Source organism: Trachypithecus francoisi, unplaced genomic scaffold (genome assembly GCF_009764315.1).
Source record: "Trachypithecus francoisi isolate TF-2019V2 unplaced genomic scaffold, Tfra_2.0 Lachesis_group11, whole genome shotgun sequence".
Classification (NCBI taxonomy): Eukaryota; Metazoa; Chordata; class Mammalia; order Primates; family Cercopithecidae; genus Trachypithecus; species Trachypithecus francoisi.
The window spans coordinates 98,479,731-98,500,179 of record NW_022681456.1 but is presented as its reverse complement, the minus strand read 5'-3'; the positions used below and the strand labels follow the sequence as shown (position 1 = coordinate 98,500,179).

The following is a 20,449-nucleotide window of genomic DNA, read 5'->3' as shown; positions in this document are numbered from 1 at the left end:
CTTTTTTAAACAAATATAAAATAACCTATTGATTCCATCTCTGAGGATCTGTCCTACAGGAACAAAGAGTCAAACGACATATGCACAAAGCAATTCATTGAACAACTTTGTTGCAAATGTTAATGGAATCATTGAATGAAAAAAAGTTGCAAAACACTGGCCTCTGGGGATGGTTCTAAATGGAGAGGTTGGGGAGACAAGAAAAGAAAGTGGAAGTTTGTGTAGGGACTTACTTTCTGCATTTCCGAATTGCAGGAAATATTTTTGGTAATGAGTGGCTGTTTCCTTTTAAAGTAAAAGACCTCAATGAAATTTTTGTTTATTTTTTCTTTTTTAAGATGAGTCTCACTCTGTCATCCAGGTTGGAGTGCCATGGTGCAATCTTGGCTCACTGCAGCCTCCGCTTCCTGGGTTCAAACTATTCTCCTGCCTCAGCCTCCAGAGTAGCTGATTACAGGCACCTGCCACCACACCCAGCTAATTTTTGTATTTTCAGCAGAGATGGGGGTTTCACCATGTTGGCCAGGTTGGTCTGAAACTCCTGACCTCGTGATCCACCTGCCTCGGCCTCCCAAAGTGCTGGGATTATAGGCGTAAGCCACTGCGCCCAGTCCCGATTTTTAAAAATTTAAATAAAGTACTGGTTTCAGTGTGCAAGGTCATCATAATAGAAGTGAAAGTGTGTTGCGCTTTGCAATGGACTGAAGATGACACTCACCCTCTTCCGAGCTTCAGATTTCTGGAAGCACTCATGCTGTATGAAAGTGGCTGCAGCAGAAATCCTGGACAGCGGTATGTGGTCTGCATCGAGCATACTCACTGCTCGCTCCAGAGTCATCTCCATGTCTGCATTCCTAGACAAACAGGCACAGATTCAGCCAGATTCCAAACCTCCCACCTCCTGCCTAGCAACCTGGTCCTCCAGAGATGACTCAGCTAATACTGGGAAGCACTAGAACATCTGAACCTTGGCTTTTCTTCAGCCAAAAGAAAAATCAGCACCCAAGATTGGAAGGCAGAGGGACTACTGGCTAGAAATTCTCCAGCTCTGATCAGACGGGAGACATTGGATGATGGCATTTGATTGAATTATACCATATACCAAAGAAAGAAGCTGAACTTTTAAAAAGAAATATGACGCCGAGGTGGGTGGATCATTTGAGGTCAGGAGTTCAAGACCAGCCTGGCCAACATGCTGAAACCCCATCTCTACTAAAAATACAAAAAATTAGCTGGGTGTGGTGGTATACAACCGTAATCTCAGGAGGCTGAGGCAGGAGAATCACTTGAACCAGAGGTGGACATTTCAGTGAGCAGAGATAGTGCCAATTCACTCCAGCCTAGGCAAAAGAATGAGACTCCGTCTCAAAAAAAAAAAAAAAAAAAGGAAAAAAGATAAATATGTATCCTATGATTCTTACATCTTTAAAGGCACAGTAAAACTTTTAAAATAATTCAAAAGAAATCTGTTTACAGAAATTAAACATTATTTCTAGGCTGGGCACGGTGGCTCCCATCTGTAATCCCCGCACTTTGGGAGGCTGAGGCAGGAGGAATGCTTGAGTCTAGGAGTTCAAGACCAGTCCTGGCAACATAGTGAGACCCTATCTCTACAAAAAACAAACAAAAAAACCAAAATCAGCTGGGTGTGGTGGCATGTACCTATAGACCCAGCTACTTGGAAGGCTGAGGTGGGAGGATCGCTTGAGCCTGGGAGGTCAAGGCTGCAATGAGCCTTGGTGATGCCACTGCACGGCGCTCCAGCCTGAGCAATAGAGCGAAACTCTGTTTCAAAAACAAACAAACAAACAAACAATGACTAAAGACACGCTTTAAAGGTAATATAGGGCTGTTCTTTGGCTTCAAAGAGGGTTATACCTGATTTACCTGAAGAGGGTTTATACCTCTTCAAAGAGGGTCATTCCAGGTAATAAAGACACTGGAGACATCCTGAGAAGGAGTTTTCCAATATCTACTAGCAAGTACGGTGAGTAAATACTCTTTTCTATTAGGCTAACTCATGAATACATGCCCATGTGTACAGGTGTGAGTGTGTGCACCGTTGTGAAGGGTGTGCCTGTGTGTGGGTGGCTGTGGTACAGGGGGGTGTTAAGGAGTAATGTGCCTCATGACTAAAAACTAATACCCCCTGCTTCTGAAACACATGTTCAAACACAGAAGGGTTACCTCATAAGTATAAAGGGTATTAAAAGTGAAGCAGAAAATTTCTGGCATCTATACTGAGAATTATATAATGATCTCATATTTTTAATGTGCCTCACACGAGTCAATTATAATTGGTCAAAAAAAAATTCAGGCTATTACCATTAAAACTAGAATTTGAGTCACTTTTATCTAATATTTTTATCTAATATACACACACCTTTTAAAGGAGAGGGAAATATTTTACATTCATGGACTCTGAGGCCTTTACAGAGAAGTCAAAACTCTGTAAGTCTAGTCTCAAGCTCAGTGGCAAAGTCTGTACCAGCCATCACGGGTGTATTAACTGATGAAAAGTCATTCATAAGAGTAGCCTTCTGGCCGGGCGCGGTGGCTCAAGCCTGTAATCCCAGCACTTTGGGAGGCCGAGACGGGCGGATCACGAGGTCAGGAGATCGAGACCATCCTGGCTAACACGGTGAAACCCCGTCTCTACTAAAAATACAAAAACTAGCCGGGCGAGGTGGCGGGCACCTGTAGTCCCAGCTACTAGGGAGGCTGAGGCAGGAGAATGGCGTAAACCCAGGAGGCAGAGCTTGCAGTGAGCTGAGATCCGGCCACTGCACTCCAGTCCGGGTGACAGAGCGAGACTCCGCCTCAAAAAAAAAAAAAAGAGTAGCCTTCTGTTATGCAGCTTTAAAAAAAAAAAGATTGAGCCATTAATCCATCTCATAAGCCATACATGACTCAGGGAAGTTTGAATTTCCCATCTCTAACACCCACAAATAATTCCATTACTCTAATCCTTTATTTTCCTGAACATGATTCACCTAGAAGCTCTGTGTTCACACTTAGGCAATCCAATGCGATTTCACTTTACCACTAAAAAAATTCCTAAAAGAAGTGAAGACTTCTTCAGCAAGGTTTACTACAGCTGTCAGGGGGTCAACTTTCTGTCTATCAAGTCCAACTCCATAACATGGCATACATTCTGGCCCAAGTTTGACTCCATTTCCTGTCATCCTCAACCTCTTTTCCTTCCCCTCCTTGGATCTACTACACCCCTCCAATCACACCGGGCTTTTAATCCTTCTCTAAACACTGCCACCTTCTTCACAAGCCACCTTCTTTAACTTTTCCAGCAAGCTTATCATACTACCTAATTCTTACCCATTCTTCAAGACTCAATTCAAATATCTTCATTTCTTCTTGTTCTTCTTTTTTTAGAAAGACACAGTCCTGTTCTATTACTCAGGTGAGAGTGCAGTGATGTGATCATAGCTCACCATAACCTCAACCTCCTGGACTCAAATGATTCTCCCACTTCAGCCTTCTGAGTAGCGGGGACTACAGTTGCATGCCACCACACCTGGCTAATTTTTTAAATAGTTCTTTTTTTTTGGAGATGGAGTCTTGCTCTGTCACCCAGGCTGGAGTGCAGTGGCACGATCTCGGCTCACTGCAACCTCTGCCTCCCAGGTTCAAGCAATTCTCCTCCCTCAGCCTCCTGAGTAGCTGGGATTACAAGCACCCACCACCACGCCCAGCTAATTTTTGTATTTTTAGTAGAGATGGGGTTTCACCATGTTGGCCAGGCTGGTCTCGAACTCCTGACCTCGTGATCCACTCACCTCAGCCTCCCAAAGTGCTGGGATTACAGGCGTGGGCCACCGCGCCTAGCCAAATTTTTAAATTTTTGTAGAGATGCGGCCTCACTTTATTGCTCAGGCTGGTCTCTAACTCTTGCTCTTAAGTAATCCTCCTGCCTCAGCTCAAGTATCTTCATTTCTGTGAAATCTTTTCTGTGCCCTTATCCCGACTAGAGCTATTCTTTCCTCCTCTATTCTCCTACAGCATTCTCCCGTTCCAGCCCCTTTTCTCTCTCTTCCTCCCTCCTTCTCTCTCTCCGCACTCACTTATGAAACATTTCTTGAAGCCGGCTTCAAGAAATGTGGCTTGAAGAGATGGCAATGGGCCTGGGCTGGAGGATCAGGAAGAGAAAGCTGTTCCCCAGCCCCACTGACCCCTGACCATATTCTCCAGAAGTGAGTCATTTCAACAATTTTTAAAATGATATCAGTATAAATTTAAAAATGTAAGAGAAAGCAGTGTAAAATACCACTGGTCAGAATATGAGACATTACAGGGGGAAAAAAAAAACCCCAGTAACTTGGCTGGGGAGCGGTAGCTCATACCTGGGAGCCTGAGGTAGGTGGAGTACTCGAGCTCAGGAGTTTAAGATCAACCTGGCCAATGTGGTGAAACCCCGTCTCTACTAAAAATATAAAACATTAGCCGGGCATGGTGGCAAGCACCTGTAATCCCAGCATACTCGGGAGGCTGAGGCAGAATTGCTTGAACCTGGGAGGTGGAGGTTGCAGTGAGCCGAGATCGAGATCGTACCGTTGCACTCCAGCCCGGGCAACAAGAGTGAAACTGTCAAAAAAAAAACAAACAAAACAAAAAAAACAAAGCAAGACAACACTGTAACTTGTGTGTGCGTAATCCCCCAGTAGCCAGCATTCCTGCCAACTAACAACACAGCCCTGCCCGGGCTGGTTCCCGTGATATTAGAATATGGCTACACCTCTGAAGGCAAAGCAAACATAAAATAATGAATGGATAGCTCCTACAAGTGTTGTCAGATGCTCAGTAAATGCAAATCCCCACAAATATTTTAAAGTATGATGAAAGCAATGCTTTGGAATGATGACTCTGGAATGGATATGTGTTCCTCGAAAGAAAGAGACAGTGTCGAGGACACTATGTTCAGCAGAGGCAAAAAAGGCTTGAACTGGGCTGTTAAAAATGGAAATGGAAAAAAAAGGTATAGTTGAAGGAGATGAAAAATTAAAGAACTAAAGCAGGTAGTAATTAAGATGATGTGGAGGGAAGTCAATATGCTCTGTTTTCTGCTCTGCAGTGCTCTTGGTCACAAATTTGACTGTCAGTCCTAGAGAAGATCCATCCTCTCTGCTTAGTCTCCCTCAACTAATCCCAAAGTACAATGCTCTTGTGGGTTTTGTTTGTTTGTCTGTTTTGCTTTGAGACAGGGTCTCACTCTGTTGCCCAGGGTGGAGTGCAGTGTCGCGATCACGGCTGACTGCAGCCTGGACCTCCCAGGCTCAAGTGATTCTGTTGCTTCAGCCTCCTGAGTAGCTGGGACTACAGGCATGCACCACCATGCCCAGCTAATTCTTGCACTTTGTAGAAATGGAGTTTTGCCATGTTGCCCAGGCTGGTCTCAAATTCCTGGGCTCAAGCAATCTGCCAGCCTCAGCCTCCCAAAGTGCTGGGATTACAGTTGTGAGCCACCATGCCCAGCCCTGCTCTTGTGTTCTTTAAATTTCTGTAGACACTAATATGTATCACACAACCTAGCACTTGATGACATATCCTATTTTTCACTGCTCTTCTCCTAGACCATCATACATCCCACTCAATTTTCATCTTTAATTTTATTTATTTAATTATTTTTTTGGAGACTAAGTCTTGTTCTTTCACCCATGCTGGAATGCAATGACATGATACCAGCTCATTGCAACCTCTGCCTCCTGGGTTCAAGCAATTCTCCTGCCTCAGCCTCCCAAGTAGCTGGGATAACAGGCATCTACCACCATGTCTGGCTAATTTTTGTATTTTTAGTAGAGACGGGATTTCACCATGTGGGTCAGGCTGGTCTCGAACTCCTGACCTCAAGTGATCCGCCCACCTTGGCCTCGTAAAGTGCTGGGATTACAGGTGTGAGCCACCATGCCTGGCCCATTTTCATCTTTTTTTTTTTTCTTTTTTTGAGACGGAGTCTCGCTCTGTCTCCCAGGCTGGAGTGCAGTGGCCGGATCTCAGCTCACTGCAAGCTCCGCCTCCCGGGTTCAGGCCATTCTCCTGCCTCAGCCTCCCGAGTAGCTGGGACTACAGGCGCCCACCACCTCGTTCGGCTAGTGTTTTTTTGTTTTTGGTTTTTTTTTGTATTTTTTAGTAGAGACGGGGTTTCACCGTGTTAGCCAGGATGGTCTTGATCTCCTGACCTCGTGATCCACCCGTCTCGGCCTCCCATAGTGCTGGGATTACAGGCTTGAGCCACCGCGCCCCGCCCATTTTCATCTTTTGTGATGTTTACTGGGAAGGACCTATGAAGACCCTAATACTCATTTGCAGAACCATCAGTCTCCAACAGGTCATAAATCATGGTTTTAGAAAAATTCATCTAGAATTTTTTTGTGGTGATTCTTTAAACCTTTTTCATCAGTTTGATTTAGAACATGGGTTTCATCAGTTTGTCTCTCTTATACTCCCAAGTCTCAGTTTTTAGCTGCATTAGTAACCGTTTAACCACCCATTCTTCTTTTGGAAAGCCAGGTCCATTGTTTAATAACTTAGGTCATTATGCAGGTTTATGGTTTTATCCAGTTAATATTCAACATATATGAAAGAATATTCCTTTACATGTGGGAGTTTCACTAGGCATAAAAACTTAAATCTTCAAAATACGGGCTGGACAGAGTTTTGACAATGCAGGACCAAGGAGAACACAGTGTGTGGTCTCAGGGAAGGTGTCCCAGGGAGCAGCCTGGGGAACTGAAATGAGGCGTGGAGCCCAGCAGAGGAAAGGGGGAGGTCAGGTAGGCACAGGCACCACCTTGGGCATCTATCTTCCTCATTACACAAAATATTTCTGGTTCCCTCTCCTTTTCACAGACAGCTAAATTTTCCTTTCAAAATCAGAGAAAAAAGTTGATTTCTATGATTTCTACTCTCTAGAATTTGGGGAAATCTCAGGAACAGATTTCTAACTCATTATTTTTAAATTTCTTGACCCCCAAGTGTTCCTTCTATTCTTTGAAATATGATTAAATATTCTAATACAATTTGCCCTGTCTATTAAAATAATCCAAAAATAGTATGACTAATACTTGTAGAATTTGAGCAACAAAAGGACCTAGATGGCAAAAAGTAAAGCTTATATTTCATTTCTCCTTTCTGTTATTCCTTCACTCTTTCACTATATACTTATTTATTTATTGAAATAAGATCTCACTCTGTTGCCCAGGCTGGAGTACAGTGGCACAATCACAGCTCACTGTAGCCTCAACCTCCCTGGTTCAAACAATCCTCCCACTTTGGCCTCCGGAGTAGCTGGGACCACAGTTGGGAACTATCATGCCAGGCTAAGTTGTTTGTTTGTAAGAGAAATGGCATCTCCCTATGTTATCCAAGCTGGCCTGAAACTCCTGGGCTCAAGCGATCCTCCAGCCTGGGCCTCCCAAAGTGCTAGGATTATAGGTGTGAGCCACTGTACCTGGCCTCATCATATATTTATACAGTGCCTACTATAGACCTACTTCCATTTTAGGGTGCTGAGAATATAAAGATGATTGAGCACTCACAAAAAGCTCAAAGTCCAGAGGGAGAACAGATAAGCAAATGAGTAGCCACAATATAATATTCTGATAGAGACACTCACACAAGGCTCACAAGGCTCCCATCTGGGGCACCTAAGCTAGACTGGGAAGGAAGTGGTCAGAAAAAAGGCGGTATCTGAGCTAATCCAAAATTATAAGTAGTCAGACAAAAATAGAGCTGCATATGTAAAGGTCTGGAGTGGGGGTAGAGAAGGAAAGAGAGAGAGAGAATGAATACGGATGAATATCTTGCATTAAGGAAAGTAAAGAGGTTCCAGGTGGTTTGGGTATTGGTTATGTGGGTATGTTTGGGGATGGTGGTGGCGAACGGCAGAGAAGAGTAGAAGGAGAAGAGGCTGAAGTGATGAGCAGAGCTGAAAACACAACGGGCCCCGTATGTCATGCCTAAAAGCATGAACACTTAGTGGAATTATGGAAGGGTTATAAACTGGGGAAACAATCAGATGTGGAAAGGTAATTCTGACAGTCCTAGAGAACGGTTCTGACTGAGCAAGACCAGAGGCAGAGAGGCCTGTGTAATGGAAATGGAAAGAAGGATAAAATTCAAGACCCATTATAGAAGGAAAAATATGGCTTGGTGATAGGTGACTAGAGAGGGAGAAGATAGGAATGACTTACAGGTTTGAAAATAGTAGACTACAGCAGGAGGAGACGGGTGGAAGTTGAGGACAGGGAGATGATGAGTTTAGTTTAGGACATGCTGAGTTTGAAGTATGTAGGAGGTTGTTACATTTTCATATAGGTACAGAATTCGGCATCGAGGATGGAATTGCAGACAAAACTTTGAGAACTATAAGGACAAAAGTGAGGTACACAGGGGCTCTCTGGAAGAGCATCAAGACTTGGAATAGAAGGGTTACTGAAGATGCCTCCTTTGGGAAGGCAGAAAGGGAGCATGCAGAGAAGACTAACAAAGAATGGCTGGAGAGCTGAGTGGAAAACCAGGGGAAGCTAGTGCCCTGAAAACCAAGGGATGAGAGAATTTCATGGTGTCTCAAACACCACCCGCAGGTTGAGTAATATAAGGACTGCTTATATTACTCAATATAGTGTCCGCTTAGAATGTAGCAGATAAGGCAGTTATTGCTACATTTGTCAGGAGACCGTTTAGGTGGAATGGAGGGGACTGAAATCATATTGCAGTGGGTTGACGAGAGACTGGGAAGTGACAGGGTGGTTCAAGAAGCAAGGGGCACAGAGATGAAGGAAGAGAATGCCAGCTGTTGGAGGATGTCGGATAATAATTTTTTTACCATTAAAATCATTTTGCTAAAATTGTGGCTATCACAAATCCTAGACTATGGTAGGCATTCCATAAATTTTGAATTACCTGTTTAAAAGCCTTTATCAGCTTTTTCCTCCATAAACAATGACCTGCTACACTTTCTCTCTCTCTTTTTATTTTTTTTTTGAGATGAGGTCTCACTGTGTTTTCCAGGCTAGAGTGCAGTGGCACAATCTTGGCTCACTGCAACCTCCATCTCCTGGGCTCAAGCAATCCTCCTGCCTCAGCCTCTCGAGTAGTTGGAACCACAGGCGCACACCACCACACCCAGCTAATATTTGTATTGTTTGTAGAGATGGGGTTTCACCATGTTGGCCAGGCTGGTCTTGAATTCCTGAGCTCAAGTGATTCGCTCGCCTGGGCATCCCAAAGTGCTGGGATTACAGGCCTGGGCCACTGCTCCTGGCTCATTTTTCCTCTTGGTAAGTACGCTCATATTGCCAAAGGTCTGCTTACTATAAGAAATGTTAGAAATCTTGCCGGGCACGGTGGCTCACGCCTGTAATCCCAGCACTCTGGGAGGCCGAGGTTGGCGGATCACGAGGTCAGTATTTCGGGACTATCCTGGCTAACACGGTGAAACCCCGTCTCTACTAAAAATACAAAAAATTAGCCGGGTGTGGTGGCGGGCGCCTGTAGTCCCGCTACTCGGGAGGCTGAGGCAGGAGAACGCCGCGAACCCGGGAGGCGGAGCTTGCCCTGAGCCGAGATCGCGCCACTGCACTCCAGCCTGGGCTGCCAAGAGAAAAAAAAAAAAAGTTACAAATCTCATGGTGAATTTTACATCATAAAAAATATTTCCTGTGTTAAGATTAGATTAGCCTTCATCATTTTGAGAAGTAGTTTATCAATGATGCCTACCTGGTCAGTGAGCATGCTGTACAATTTCACTTGAAGGGATGTTTAGAGGTAACACCTATCATTAGACAACTTTAGCAATCAAATGACAATAACATATCTAATGTTTTATCCTAATCATGTTAGATCGTTATTGCAGGAGTTACTGATCTAATCAGCCATCCATTTCTCAATCTTTCTCTTAGTAACGTGCTCAGTTTATAAAATTTGTGCTCAGGCATTAAATTTGAATAAGGGTTAAGTTCCAAACGCTAATTTAGTCAAGCTATAAAGTAAATAGGAAGGGAAAGGAATGATTTAAAAATTCAGTTATTTTAATAATTTAGTATGGGCAAAAGAATACCCCTTCAAATCACTGACACTAGAAATGTAAAAGGTACCAAGTATCAAAGGAAGAAAAGAGACATCTAGAAGTCAGCCATCTAGCCATCTTTCCTTAGCTCTTTTTACAGTCACAGTTATCAAAATGGCATTTGAGGTTCACACTTAGCACTAGGAATAAGCATTTTTTCCTTTTATTTCATGGGATGATGAAGAAAATACACGTGCAGTTCTCCATTTCTTGGCCTACTTTGGAGTTTAGAGCAGATTTTCATATGGCTGAGGGGTAGGGTCCCTTCAGCCAGCATCTAATCTGGAACAGATGGACTAAATGTCACATTTCCGCACAAAGCTGCCATGTGAGCAGGTAGCCTGGCCCCTGTCCCCGAGGTAAATAGGCTGATCTGTCAATTAGGCAGCTGCCTGAAAAGTCATTATTTTAATCACTTATCTCTGGAAGCCTTTCTCTCAAGCCCCAGAAGTGCCAGCTCATGCTGTCAGGGCTGTGGGAACAGAATGTGCTGGCAATGACTGAGCTGCAGAGTCAGGAGGGGACTTACCCCAGCTGGGAGTCAGTGAAAGTGCTTCTCTCAGTGAGCAGATTCCCACTTCCCCCTGCCGCCGCCTGGCCAACGGTCAAGTGCGCTCTCCTCCCGCTGGAATCCACGGCGACACTGGGCCCAGCTTCCCTCAGCGTGCGGGTGCTGTGGAAGGAGCTCTGGTGCCAGGAGGACCTGGAAGCCCTGTTCTGAGTGAGGGGCTGCAGGGGCACCAGTGGCCTGACCTGCCCAACAGTGAGCCCTGCCGTCAGGTAGTTCTCTTTCTCCAAGAGGTTGCCCATGCTGCGGCTGGTCCCTGGCCTGGCGTACGTGAGCAGGGCCGGGTTGGCAGGAATGCTGTCAAAAACGGTGTCGCTAACAGAACCATGCTGGTACTGTCTGTGGTACGTGTCAAAGTGGCGCTGCCTGCTTGTGGTGCCAGCACGGCTGACCCCCACAATCTCAGAACGAGCGTATCTCGGTGGCACTAGGAGGGCGGCCCGCCTGCTTTCTTGATGGCGCAGGGTATGTCCAGCCTGGCTTCTCTGGCTGTACTGGTAATCGCTGTGCGTGTAGTGAGCCCTCTCCGGGCTGCTGTCAGGAGAAATCTCCAGCCTCCTCAGAGGATGCCTCAAGGACCTTTCTTCCACCGACTTCTGGGAGCTGCACTGTGCTGTTCCTCTTCCCCAGCGACCTTCATAAGTGGCAGTTGTGCCAGCCTGCACATGACAGAAATAAAGTTTAAAGGAGGCATAAATCAGATTTCAGCTCTGCTGAGGACTAATTACTCTGGGACTATTACCCAACACATCCGTTTCTCTGAATCAGATGACGAGAAGTTTGCCCCTTTCTGGGTAAAGGCTTTTTGAAAATAAGACTTGGTTGACTTGAGTCATATTTATTTGCACTAGGATGTAAGAATGTTTAACATCCCTAGTTTTCCATGGTATCCTCACAAAAATCAATTTTCTTAAAGCTCATTTAGGAAATGATAATACTTGGGAAAAGTAAACACTCAAAAATAATCTTAGGAAGTTTGAAAAATTTTCATGGTAATCTGATTACTAGGTTACATTCTTTGATATCCTACCTTTAGCATGTCATAGGTTTTAGGAACAGGGGAACGGCCTCCAACAAAATCATTTTCAACCAGGTGTAGGTTGTAGACATACTCAGGAACACTGCTGGTTCGGTGAAGATTTCCTGCAATCAAGAAAATATTAAAATAACTCAGAATGTAAGTGGGCTAATTAATATTTACAGACTGCATAACAACGATGTACTAAACTTAAATTTAAGTAATGGAGGCCAAGAACAAGTATTACATGTACATTAATGTGTTTAAATGCTAGTTTCACACCACCCTGGGATATGGCAAGTGATCAAAGGTTATCAAAACATTCTCTACAAGTTTTTCAGCTGGGCGTGGTGGCTCACACCTGTTATCCCAGCACTTTGGGAGGCAGAGGCAGGTGGATCACCTGAGGTCAGGAGTTCGAGACCAGCCTGGCCAACATGGTGAATCCATCTCTACTAAAAATACAAAAATTAGCTGGGCATAGTGGCGGGCACCTGTAATCCCAGCTACTCGGGAGGCTGAGGAAGAAGAATCGTTTGAACTTAGGAGGCAGAGGATGCAGTAAGCCAAGATCACACCACCACTGCACTCCAGCCTGGGCAACAAAAGCGAAACTCTGTCTCAAAAAGAAAGTTTTGGCCAGGTGAGGTGGCTCACGCCTGTAGTCCCAGCACTTTTGGGAGGCAGAAGCGGGCAGATCACCCGAGGTCAGGCATTCAAGACCAGCCTGGCCAACATGGTGAAACCCCATCTCTACTAAAAATACAAAAAAATAGCTGGGCGTGGTGGTGGGGACCTGTAATCCCAACTACTCGGGAGGCTGAGGCAGAATTGCTTGAAACCAGGAGGCGGAGGTTGCGGTGAAGCTGAGATCACTCCATTGCACTACAGCCTGAGCAACAACAGCGAAACTCTGTCTCAAAAAAAAAAAATTTTTTTTTCAAAATGAAGTTGAATTTAAAAAAGAAAAAGGGAGAGGAAATTCACAAAAATCTAAAAATGATTGGTTGTTACAGTGCTGAAAAATTTGGGACTCATTGTCTGGTTTAGGTGGTCTGGACTATAAAATTCAGTCTCCCAAGTCACAGAACTCTGTTCCCAGGGCAGGAATTCGGAAGCTTCTTGTAATAAGCAGGTGTAGGCAATAAATATAATGGTGACTCAGCACTACTAGATAAGACAGCCTGTATAAACAACAGGGTAGGCCGGACGTGGTGGCTCACACCTGTAATCCCAGCACTTTGGGAGGCCGAGGCGGGTGGATCATGAGGTCAGGAGTTCAAGACCAGCCCGGCCAACATGATGAAACCCATCTCTCCTAAAATACAAAAATTAGCCGGGTGTGGTGGCAGGCACCTGTAATCCCAGCTACTCGGGAGGCTGAGGCAGGAGAACCCAGGAGGCGGAGGTTGCAGTGAGCCAACATAGTGCCACTGTATTCCAGCCAGGGCGACAGAGCAAGACTCCATCTCAAAAAAAAAAAAAAAAAAAAAAAACAAGAAAAACAACAGGGCAGATCAGCACGATCAAGGGAAACATGGATCAACTTAAGGCCAACACTGGGGTTGAGATATTTGGCAACAGGAGAGTTAGGCAGGAAAGGAAATCAACCTTTATACTCCATCCAAATGGCTGCTTTTGTGGAATCACCTGGCCCCTCCTTTGTTTGGTGGTCTAATAGCCAGCCCACTCTCATGAAAACACAGACAGGAGCCAGTCTTTTGTGCTCAGCTCTGTGAAGCCTGCAGGAATTCAACAGATGCCTGTCTCGTACATCTTCAAATACTCCTCTGAGGAGTGCGGAGTGGTGGAAAGCAGTATATTGTGTCCCTCTTGTGCCTCCTTTATCCTTCTCTCAGCTTTTTCTTTTTCTTTTGAGTTTTCTCTTACTGCCTTAAAAAAAGGCTAATCAAAATAATCAACAATCTCCAAAAGCCAAGTAATATCTACTTTCTTACGTTTAACTGAAATTTCTTTTTCTGTCATGTAGCATCTTTCAGAAATCGGAGGGAAAATATACTCAATTAACTCTTCTAGGCTTAAGAGACTCATGAAAGATGTTGAGAATACAGCAACACAGGCAGCTCCTTTCCAGTGCAATGGGAACACATCAACATAACTTCCAATAAACTGTGATAAAGACAAAATTTCAAAATACTGACGATACATTCAAGGGGAGGGAGAATGGTAATTTGAAATTATTTTTGTCAGAGAGCCAAAAAGTCTAAATCCATCCCAAATTATGTTCGTACACATGTCCTTATTTCCTACAGCCAAACAATCTGCCTGATAAACAATTTTCAGGCCTCAAGGAGTCTTGTGAGGAGGCAGTGACAGGCTTGTAACTGTCACCCTAGAGACAAGGGCAGTTGAGATAAACCAGGCATCTCCTGTTTCCAGGGGCTTGATTTCTCCACAAGGGCTGGCAAAAGGTCAGGCAGCCACTTAATTTTTAATCTCTATGGCAAAGAACGGCTGGAACTTGGATCTTAAATAAGGAAAAACAATTTTTTCCATAAATTTTATTAGAGATGGAGTATCACTATGCTGCCCAGGTTGAACTCCAACCTCTGAGCTCAAGTGATCCTTCTGCCTCAGCCTCCCTTACTTGAAAGCAATCTTTTCCATGACCCCACAGCCAATTTAAGAGAGAAATTAAGGACACATTAAGAGTTGGATCCTTAAGGACGCTGCAATTTATTATTATAAATAAGTTGAAAACAACTCATATTATTATTATTATTATTTTTTGAGACGGAGTTTCGCTCTTGTTGCCCAGGCTGGAGTACAATGGCACAATCTCGGCTCACTGCAACTTCCGCCTCCTGGGTTCAAGGAATTCTCCTGCCTCAGCCTCTGTGAGCCACCATGTCCGGCCTCATATTATTATTTTACATTAGCTGAGGCTCATGCCTAGGCTAACCCTTTATCCTCTACTCTGCACTCCTTCTCTCCCCCTCAGGGCACTAGGGAGGTAGGTCTGCAAGGGCCCTGCTGGTGTGGGAAAGGAGGTTAGCAGGCCAGGTACAGGGAACGTAAAAAGGCTCTAATCCTGAAGAGTCTGGGGGCCAGAGTACCCTCAGCATTGGGAATATGCAGAAAGGGGAAGGGGTCGGGGTAGGGGGATGGTTGGAGACAGTGCTTACACTACCCCCACCCCAAATAAAACAATCCTTTGTACAAAGGCTGTGGCCAGGCAGAACATTATTAGTTAGCTGATACATAAGCAATCCAATTTACTGTCTTTATAAAAATTAGTTTAGGGCTATCCATGTTCAAATCTTTATACCACATGATAACTGAATTAGGAAAGTCAGGGACAATCTAGAATGGCAAAATACTAATGGTCATTTATGGACTGTAGCTGGAACCATTAATTCCTGTTACTGTATAATAAAATGGCAGGTGATGAAAGCAGACAATTTTAGGAATTCAAGAAAAATTCTGTAAATCAGCCCCTCTAGCCCATCATCACCTGGAATACACCCTTGCCCTAATTCCAGGAGTAGGTAGATATTCAGGAATAGCTAATAGCATGCTTCTTCCATCTTGAAGCTGAGATTCCTGCAAAGGTTTTCTAAATGTGTAACAATCTTTGGACAGGACCCAGTGAAACAGTATATCCTATCACATAGCTAATTAATCAGTGTGTTTTATAATCAGGCTTACTGAACTAAAATGTTTAACTGATGTTAAACATTCACGTTGTTGCTGTGAGTTTTAAGGCTTTTTAAAGCAACTTGCGTGAACTCCTTACATTTCAATGTGACTTTTCTTTTAAGGAGCTCAAATTATTTTATGTTCCTTTATAATATTCCGTGATGCAGAGCCAGCTATCATCTCTGTTTATAAATAGGGAAACTTAAACTACCTGCTTTAAATTGCAAAGAGATTTAATAGTCAGGGTTGAACTCTGGGTTCCTCCTTTCCCCTGGTCTTTGCTGTGGTGGCTACTATGACATTGTCATTTATCAAGGCCTTAGAGGGATTATTATTATAGTTTTGATATGAGGACAAAAAGATTATTTTCTCTTGGCAGGGTGCAGTGGCTCATGCCTATAATCCCAGCACTTTGGGAGGCTGAGGGGGGCGGATCAAGAGGTCAGGAGATCAAAACCATCCTGGCTAACATGGTGAAACCCCATCTCTACCAAAAATACAAAAAAAATTAGCCGGGCGTGGTGGCGGGCACCAGTAGTCCCAGCTACTCAGGAGGCTGAGGCAGGAGAATGGCAGGAACCCGGGAGGCGGAGCTTGCAGTGAGCCAAGATTGCGCCACTGCACTCCAGCCTGGGTGACAGAGCGAGACTCCATCTCAAAGAAAAAAAAAAAAAAAAAAAAATCATTTCTCTTTCCTCTAAAACCTTCACTTATGAAACTCCAATACTCTGTGAATATTAATTCTTTATTTGCCAACATAAGTTTTTAGAAGAAAGCTGCTTCTTCAGTTTTCAGATGAATGAATTGAGACTGGTTTAATGGTTCCCCAAATAACAAGGTAGTTGGAAACAGGGAAAAAAACAAGATTGAATTTTTAAACCACAGACACTCTTCCTGTGGAATACACATGAAAGATGTGACTCCAGATATTCAGCCTGCAAGTTGGCACAATCAATGGTTTTTCTGGATAAATAGCCAATCTCAAACAACAAATAATGCAGATTAATTTGCCTAGACAGTCATGAGTTTGAGATCAGTATGGTGGATTAAAAGTGAATTAATGGCTGTGTTCTAAGATTTTAAAGAAATTTTGGACTGAGTAAAATTTTTTTAAAGTAAACATAAGGATGGAAATGAATTTCTTTAAGTTATTTTCTGTTCAATCAGAGAATAAGATGCTATCGTGATGACTGCTGAACATATAAAATAACTCAGCTATGTCCTTTTCTGAAAATAGAAGCAAGAAAGCAAACAAAAACATACTATACACACAGGTGCATTCTGCTTTAAACAAATCCAACATGAAAATCCAGATTTTCTTACACTGAAAATTGAGGTGTGATTCTCTTTCAAAGGATGTGTTTATTTCGAAAAAGAAGTAGACATATTCCCTATGTTGAAGAAATCCATAGACTTCACCTGGAACCCCTATTCTACCACTTTGTATGTGTCTGGACAAATCAGTTAGATGCCTGTTTCCCATAATTCCAGCTACTAACAGGACTGCTGAGAGTGGTTTACCTGAGAAAGCATACACTCAAACGCTTTCAAAATTGTGAAGTGATGGGTTTCAGGACATGTCATCCCAAAATACAGTACTTGGCATTTGAGGAAGCAGCAGGCGCAGGAAGTGCACCCTTATGCCTTCCTCTCATCCCTTCTCCCTTGAAGCAGACCATATAAAATCAAGCTGACCTTCCTTTGAATTAGGTCAAAGACTCATTCCAGAAGGATCCTTCTTATACCTGGAGAAAAGGAATGTCACAAAGGGAAGAATCTGAACAAACAAGCCTTGCTAAATTCCCTCAGTTTATTATCATTAGATCAGGCCCACCTTTGTCTCATCAGACTTCTGCATGACTGTATAAAAATACAGTCTTCTGCCAGGCAAGGTGGCTCACGCCTGTAATCCTAGCACTTTGGGAGGCCCAAGGTCGGCGGATCACCTGAGGTCAGGAGTTCAAAACCAGCCTGGCCAGCATGGTGAAACCCCGTCTCTACTAAGATTACAAAAATTAGCCGGGCATGTTGGCAAGCAGCTGTAATCCCAACTACTCGGGAAGCTGAGGCAGAAGAATTGCTTGAACCCAGGAGGCAGAAGTTGCAGTGAGCCAAGATCACGCCATTGCACTCCAGCCTGGGCAACAGAGAGAGACTCCATCTCAAGAAAAAAAAATAAATAACACAGTCTTCCCTGTTTCTTTGGGTCTTCATTTCTGAAAACTCCCATGTCACATAAAACTTATAATAAACAAATTTGTTATGCTTTTCTCTTGTTAATCTGTCTTTTGTTATGGGGTCTCAGGCATAAACCTGGCGACAGGTAAGAAAAGAAAACTTCTCTACTCAAGCAAAATGCAAAAATGAGATAAGGTTTTTAAATAGAATTTGAGTCATAAAAATTTGTTTTTCACATTTTTTCATGAATTAGTCTATTCTAATAAGAGGGATAAACTAGTGTGCATGCTTTACACTGTGCTGTAGAGCAGCTTTTTTTCTGCTAAGTTTACCATTGGTCTTGAATTGGACTTTTTCTGGTTTTTGATTGACCTGCCACTGAGGAGCTCGATGACATTACTGTGTTTTCCAGCCATTCATTTCACTTGCACAGTGCATAATGTGCTTTCGATGTTTCCTAAAGAAGGGGATGTTTTACTAGGAAATATTTCAAATTAACATGGGCTCAGGCAACATTACCTAAATTGTTTTTTCTAAAAACACCATGCACATATTACGGAGCCCATTTTAAGGAAAATGAAGTAGGTAGTTGCAGAGTAACTTTAAACTCCACCCTTCTCAAATAACAAGCAATTCAGGTCAAACCAATTGCGGGGGTTGGGGGGTAATGGTGAGGGAGGTCTGTTTGGATGGTGGTAGGATTCTAAATTTCTCAGAAGACTGCAGAGGTGAAGCCTTCACAGGACAATGTAATTTTCTCCCTTTCCCAATCTGAATGTTCATTGGAATGATATGATTCCTAAGCAGCTGTTATGGAAAAAAAGAGCTTTGTGTTTGGTCACCAGTACAAACACCGCTCGAAATAATGAATTATTGTTAGGGTTAAAAATACTCAGTTGAGGCCAGGCATAGTGGCTCACGCCTGTAATCCCAGCACTTTGGGACGCCAAGGTGGGCAGATCACTTGAGGTCGGAGTTTGAGACCAGTCTGGTCAACATGGGGAAAGCCTGTCTCTTCTAAAACACAAAATATAAACCCTATCACTAAAATACAAAAATTAGCCAGGTGTGGTAGCAGGCACCTGTAATTCCAGCTACTTAGGGGCTGAGGCATGAGAACTGCTTGAACCCAGGAGGCAGAGGTTGCAGTGAGGTGAGACTGTGCCACTGCACTCCAGCCTGGGCAACAGAGCAAGACTCCATCTCAAAAAAAACAACTAAGTTAATTTTCATAATCACAGTTTTGTGAACAATTTTATTATGTAACTGGTTAGATTTAATATATTTATGAAATCAAATTGACAAGTCTCTATTGCCGTTCCATTACCTGTTTCTGGGCATATTTTTAAAAAACCAACTGCAGTTTCTCTTACAGTAAGCAGATGACAGAGAATTGCTAAACAAGCAAGACCTTTATACAGCCTGCTTCTATTAGAGAGAAGAGAGGAGCACTCACATTCAGAAAAGCATCTTTTCTTTTAATCTTCTAGCACTGAGTGTGGTTTAAAAAAAGTGATTTGGTTCATGCTGAGCTCTAAAAGGAGGATTTCTGGAGTTGAAGATGCGTGTAGAGGGCCCCACAGAAACAGGTGTGGTTAAACGTAAGCACAGAAATCAGCAGGTGTTCACTAATAGTATTGATTTAAACGCTGCAGGTAATTGGGCTAACAACCATGAGCAGTTGTCCTCACAGTGTGGATTCACGATGGTCTTTTAGAAGGAAAGAGAGCCTGAAAGTCTAAAAGCTTATCATCTTCCCGTATTTGGTCTTTCTACAGTAATCTCTGGCTTGCAATAGCTCTCATTCTCCACAAATCTTAAAAGATTTAACTTCTCCTATTACAGTAAAGTTGAGGACATGTTATTCCAGGTAAGACATGAAATCCTGACACTTATTAGGAGGAATTTGTATAACAATTCATATTTGAATGGATCCTTAAAGTCATTTACTAGCAAAAGTAGGAGCTTAAAAGAAAGCATAAAATATGCTGAGACTTATCAAAGACCATAAGTATGCCCGTACTCCTGAGTTGGTGAAGGAATTTTTTTTGTTTTTTGTCTGCCTGTGTTGGCATAAAACATAGGATTGATTCCTTTCCTTGGACTTACATATTTTTTAAAACTATATTTTATCTTCTATTCTTACTTTCCAAGAAGAACAACCAGATATTGATGGAAACCACAACAGCCCAAGTAAGCATTTGCTTAGGCTGGAAAATAAGTAGAATTTGTTGGTTTAGAAAACTATAGTTGGCCGGGCGGGGTGGCTCACACTAGCAATCCTAGCACTTGGGGAGGCTGAGGAGGGTGGATCACTTGAGTCCAAGAGTTTGAGACCAGCCTGGGCAATATAGTGAGACCTCGTCTCTACAAAAAATGTTAAAATTTAAAAATTATAGCTGGGCGTGGTGGCATGGGCCTGTAGTCCCAGCTACTTAGGAAGTTGAGGTGGGTGGATTGCTTGAGCCCTGGAGACAGAAGTTGCAGTCAGCTGATGTTGGACCACTGCACTCCAGGCTGGGTGACAGAAAGCAAGACTCTGTCTCAAAAGGGAAAAAAAAATGGGAACACTGTGGTGAACGCTTGCTTCAAAGCAGATGAAAGTCTAATAAAGTTTTATACTATTGAAAATTTAACCAACAGTTGTACAGTGCTGTATTTTGTGACCAGTTAGCTCACATAATCAACCATGAGAAACAACTTGGTGTATCAGGTATATGCTGAAAAGCACTGGCTATGAGTTCTTACGAAGTTCAATATGCCAGGGAGAGAATAGCGCTCCTGCAAGAGTGGGCCACACATTCCACGTGCCAGTGTGCGACTGACTAATCCATCGCCATTATCACTCACACGATACACCGGCCACTAGAGTCCTTATTTTTCAGGAGGCCCCCTAAGCAATTCAAGAACTATCCTCTGATATACCAATTTATGACATTTGGGG

The 20,449-nt window shown here is 43.3% G+C and overlaps 1 protein-coding gene across 1 annotated transcript in view; it reads right to left on the bottom strand.

Moving 5' to 3' along the window:
* Positions 1 to 20,449, bottom strand: part of PKP2 (plakophilin 2) — a 110,089-nt gene that overhangs the window by 79,665 nt on the left and 9,975 nt on the right. Inside the window, exons 2-4 of the mRNA XM_033222454.1 lie at positions 11,680 to 11,792; positions 10,611 to 11,308; positions 719 to 854 (exon numbers count right to left, since the gene is read on the bottom strand). Coding sequence (XP_033078345.1) covers positions 719 to 854; positions 10,611 to 11,308; positions 11,680 to 11,792 — 947 coding nt within the window. The remainder of the gene's footprint in view (positions 1 to 718; positions 855 to 10,610; positions 11,309 to 11,679; positions 11,793 to 20,449) is intronic.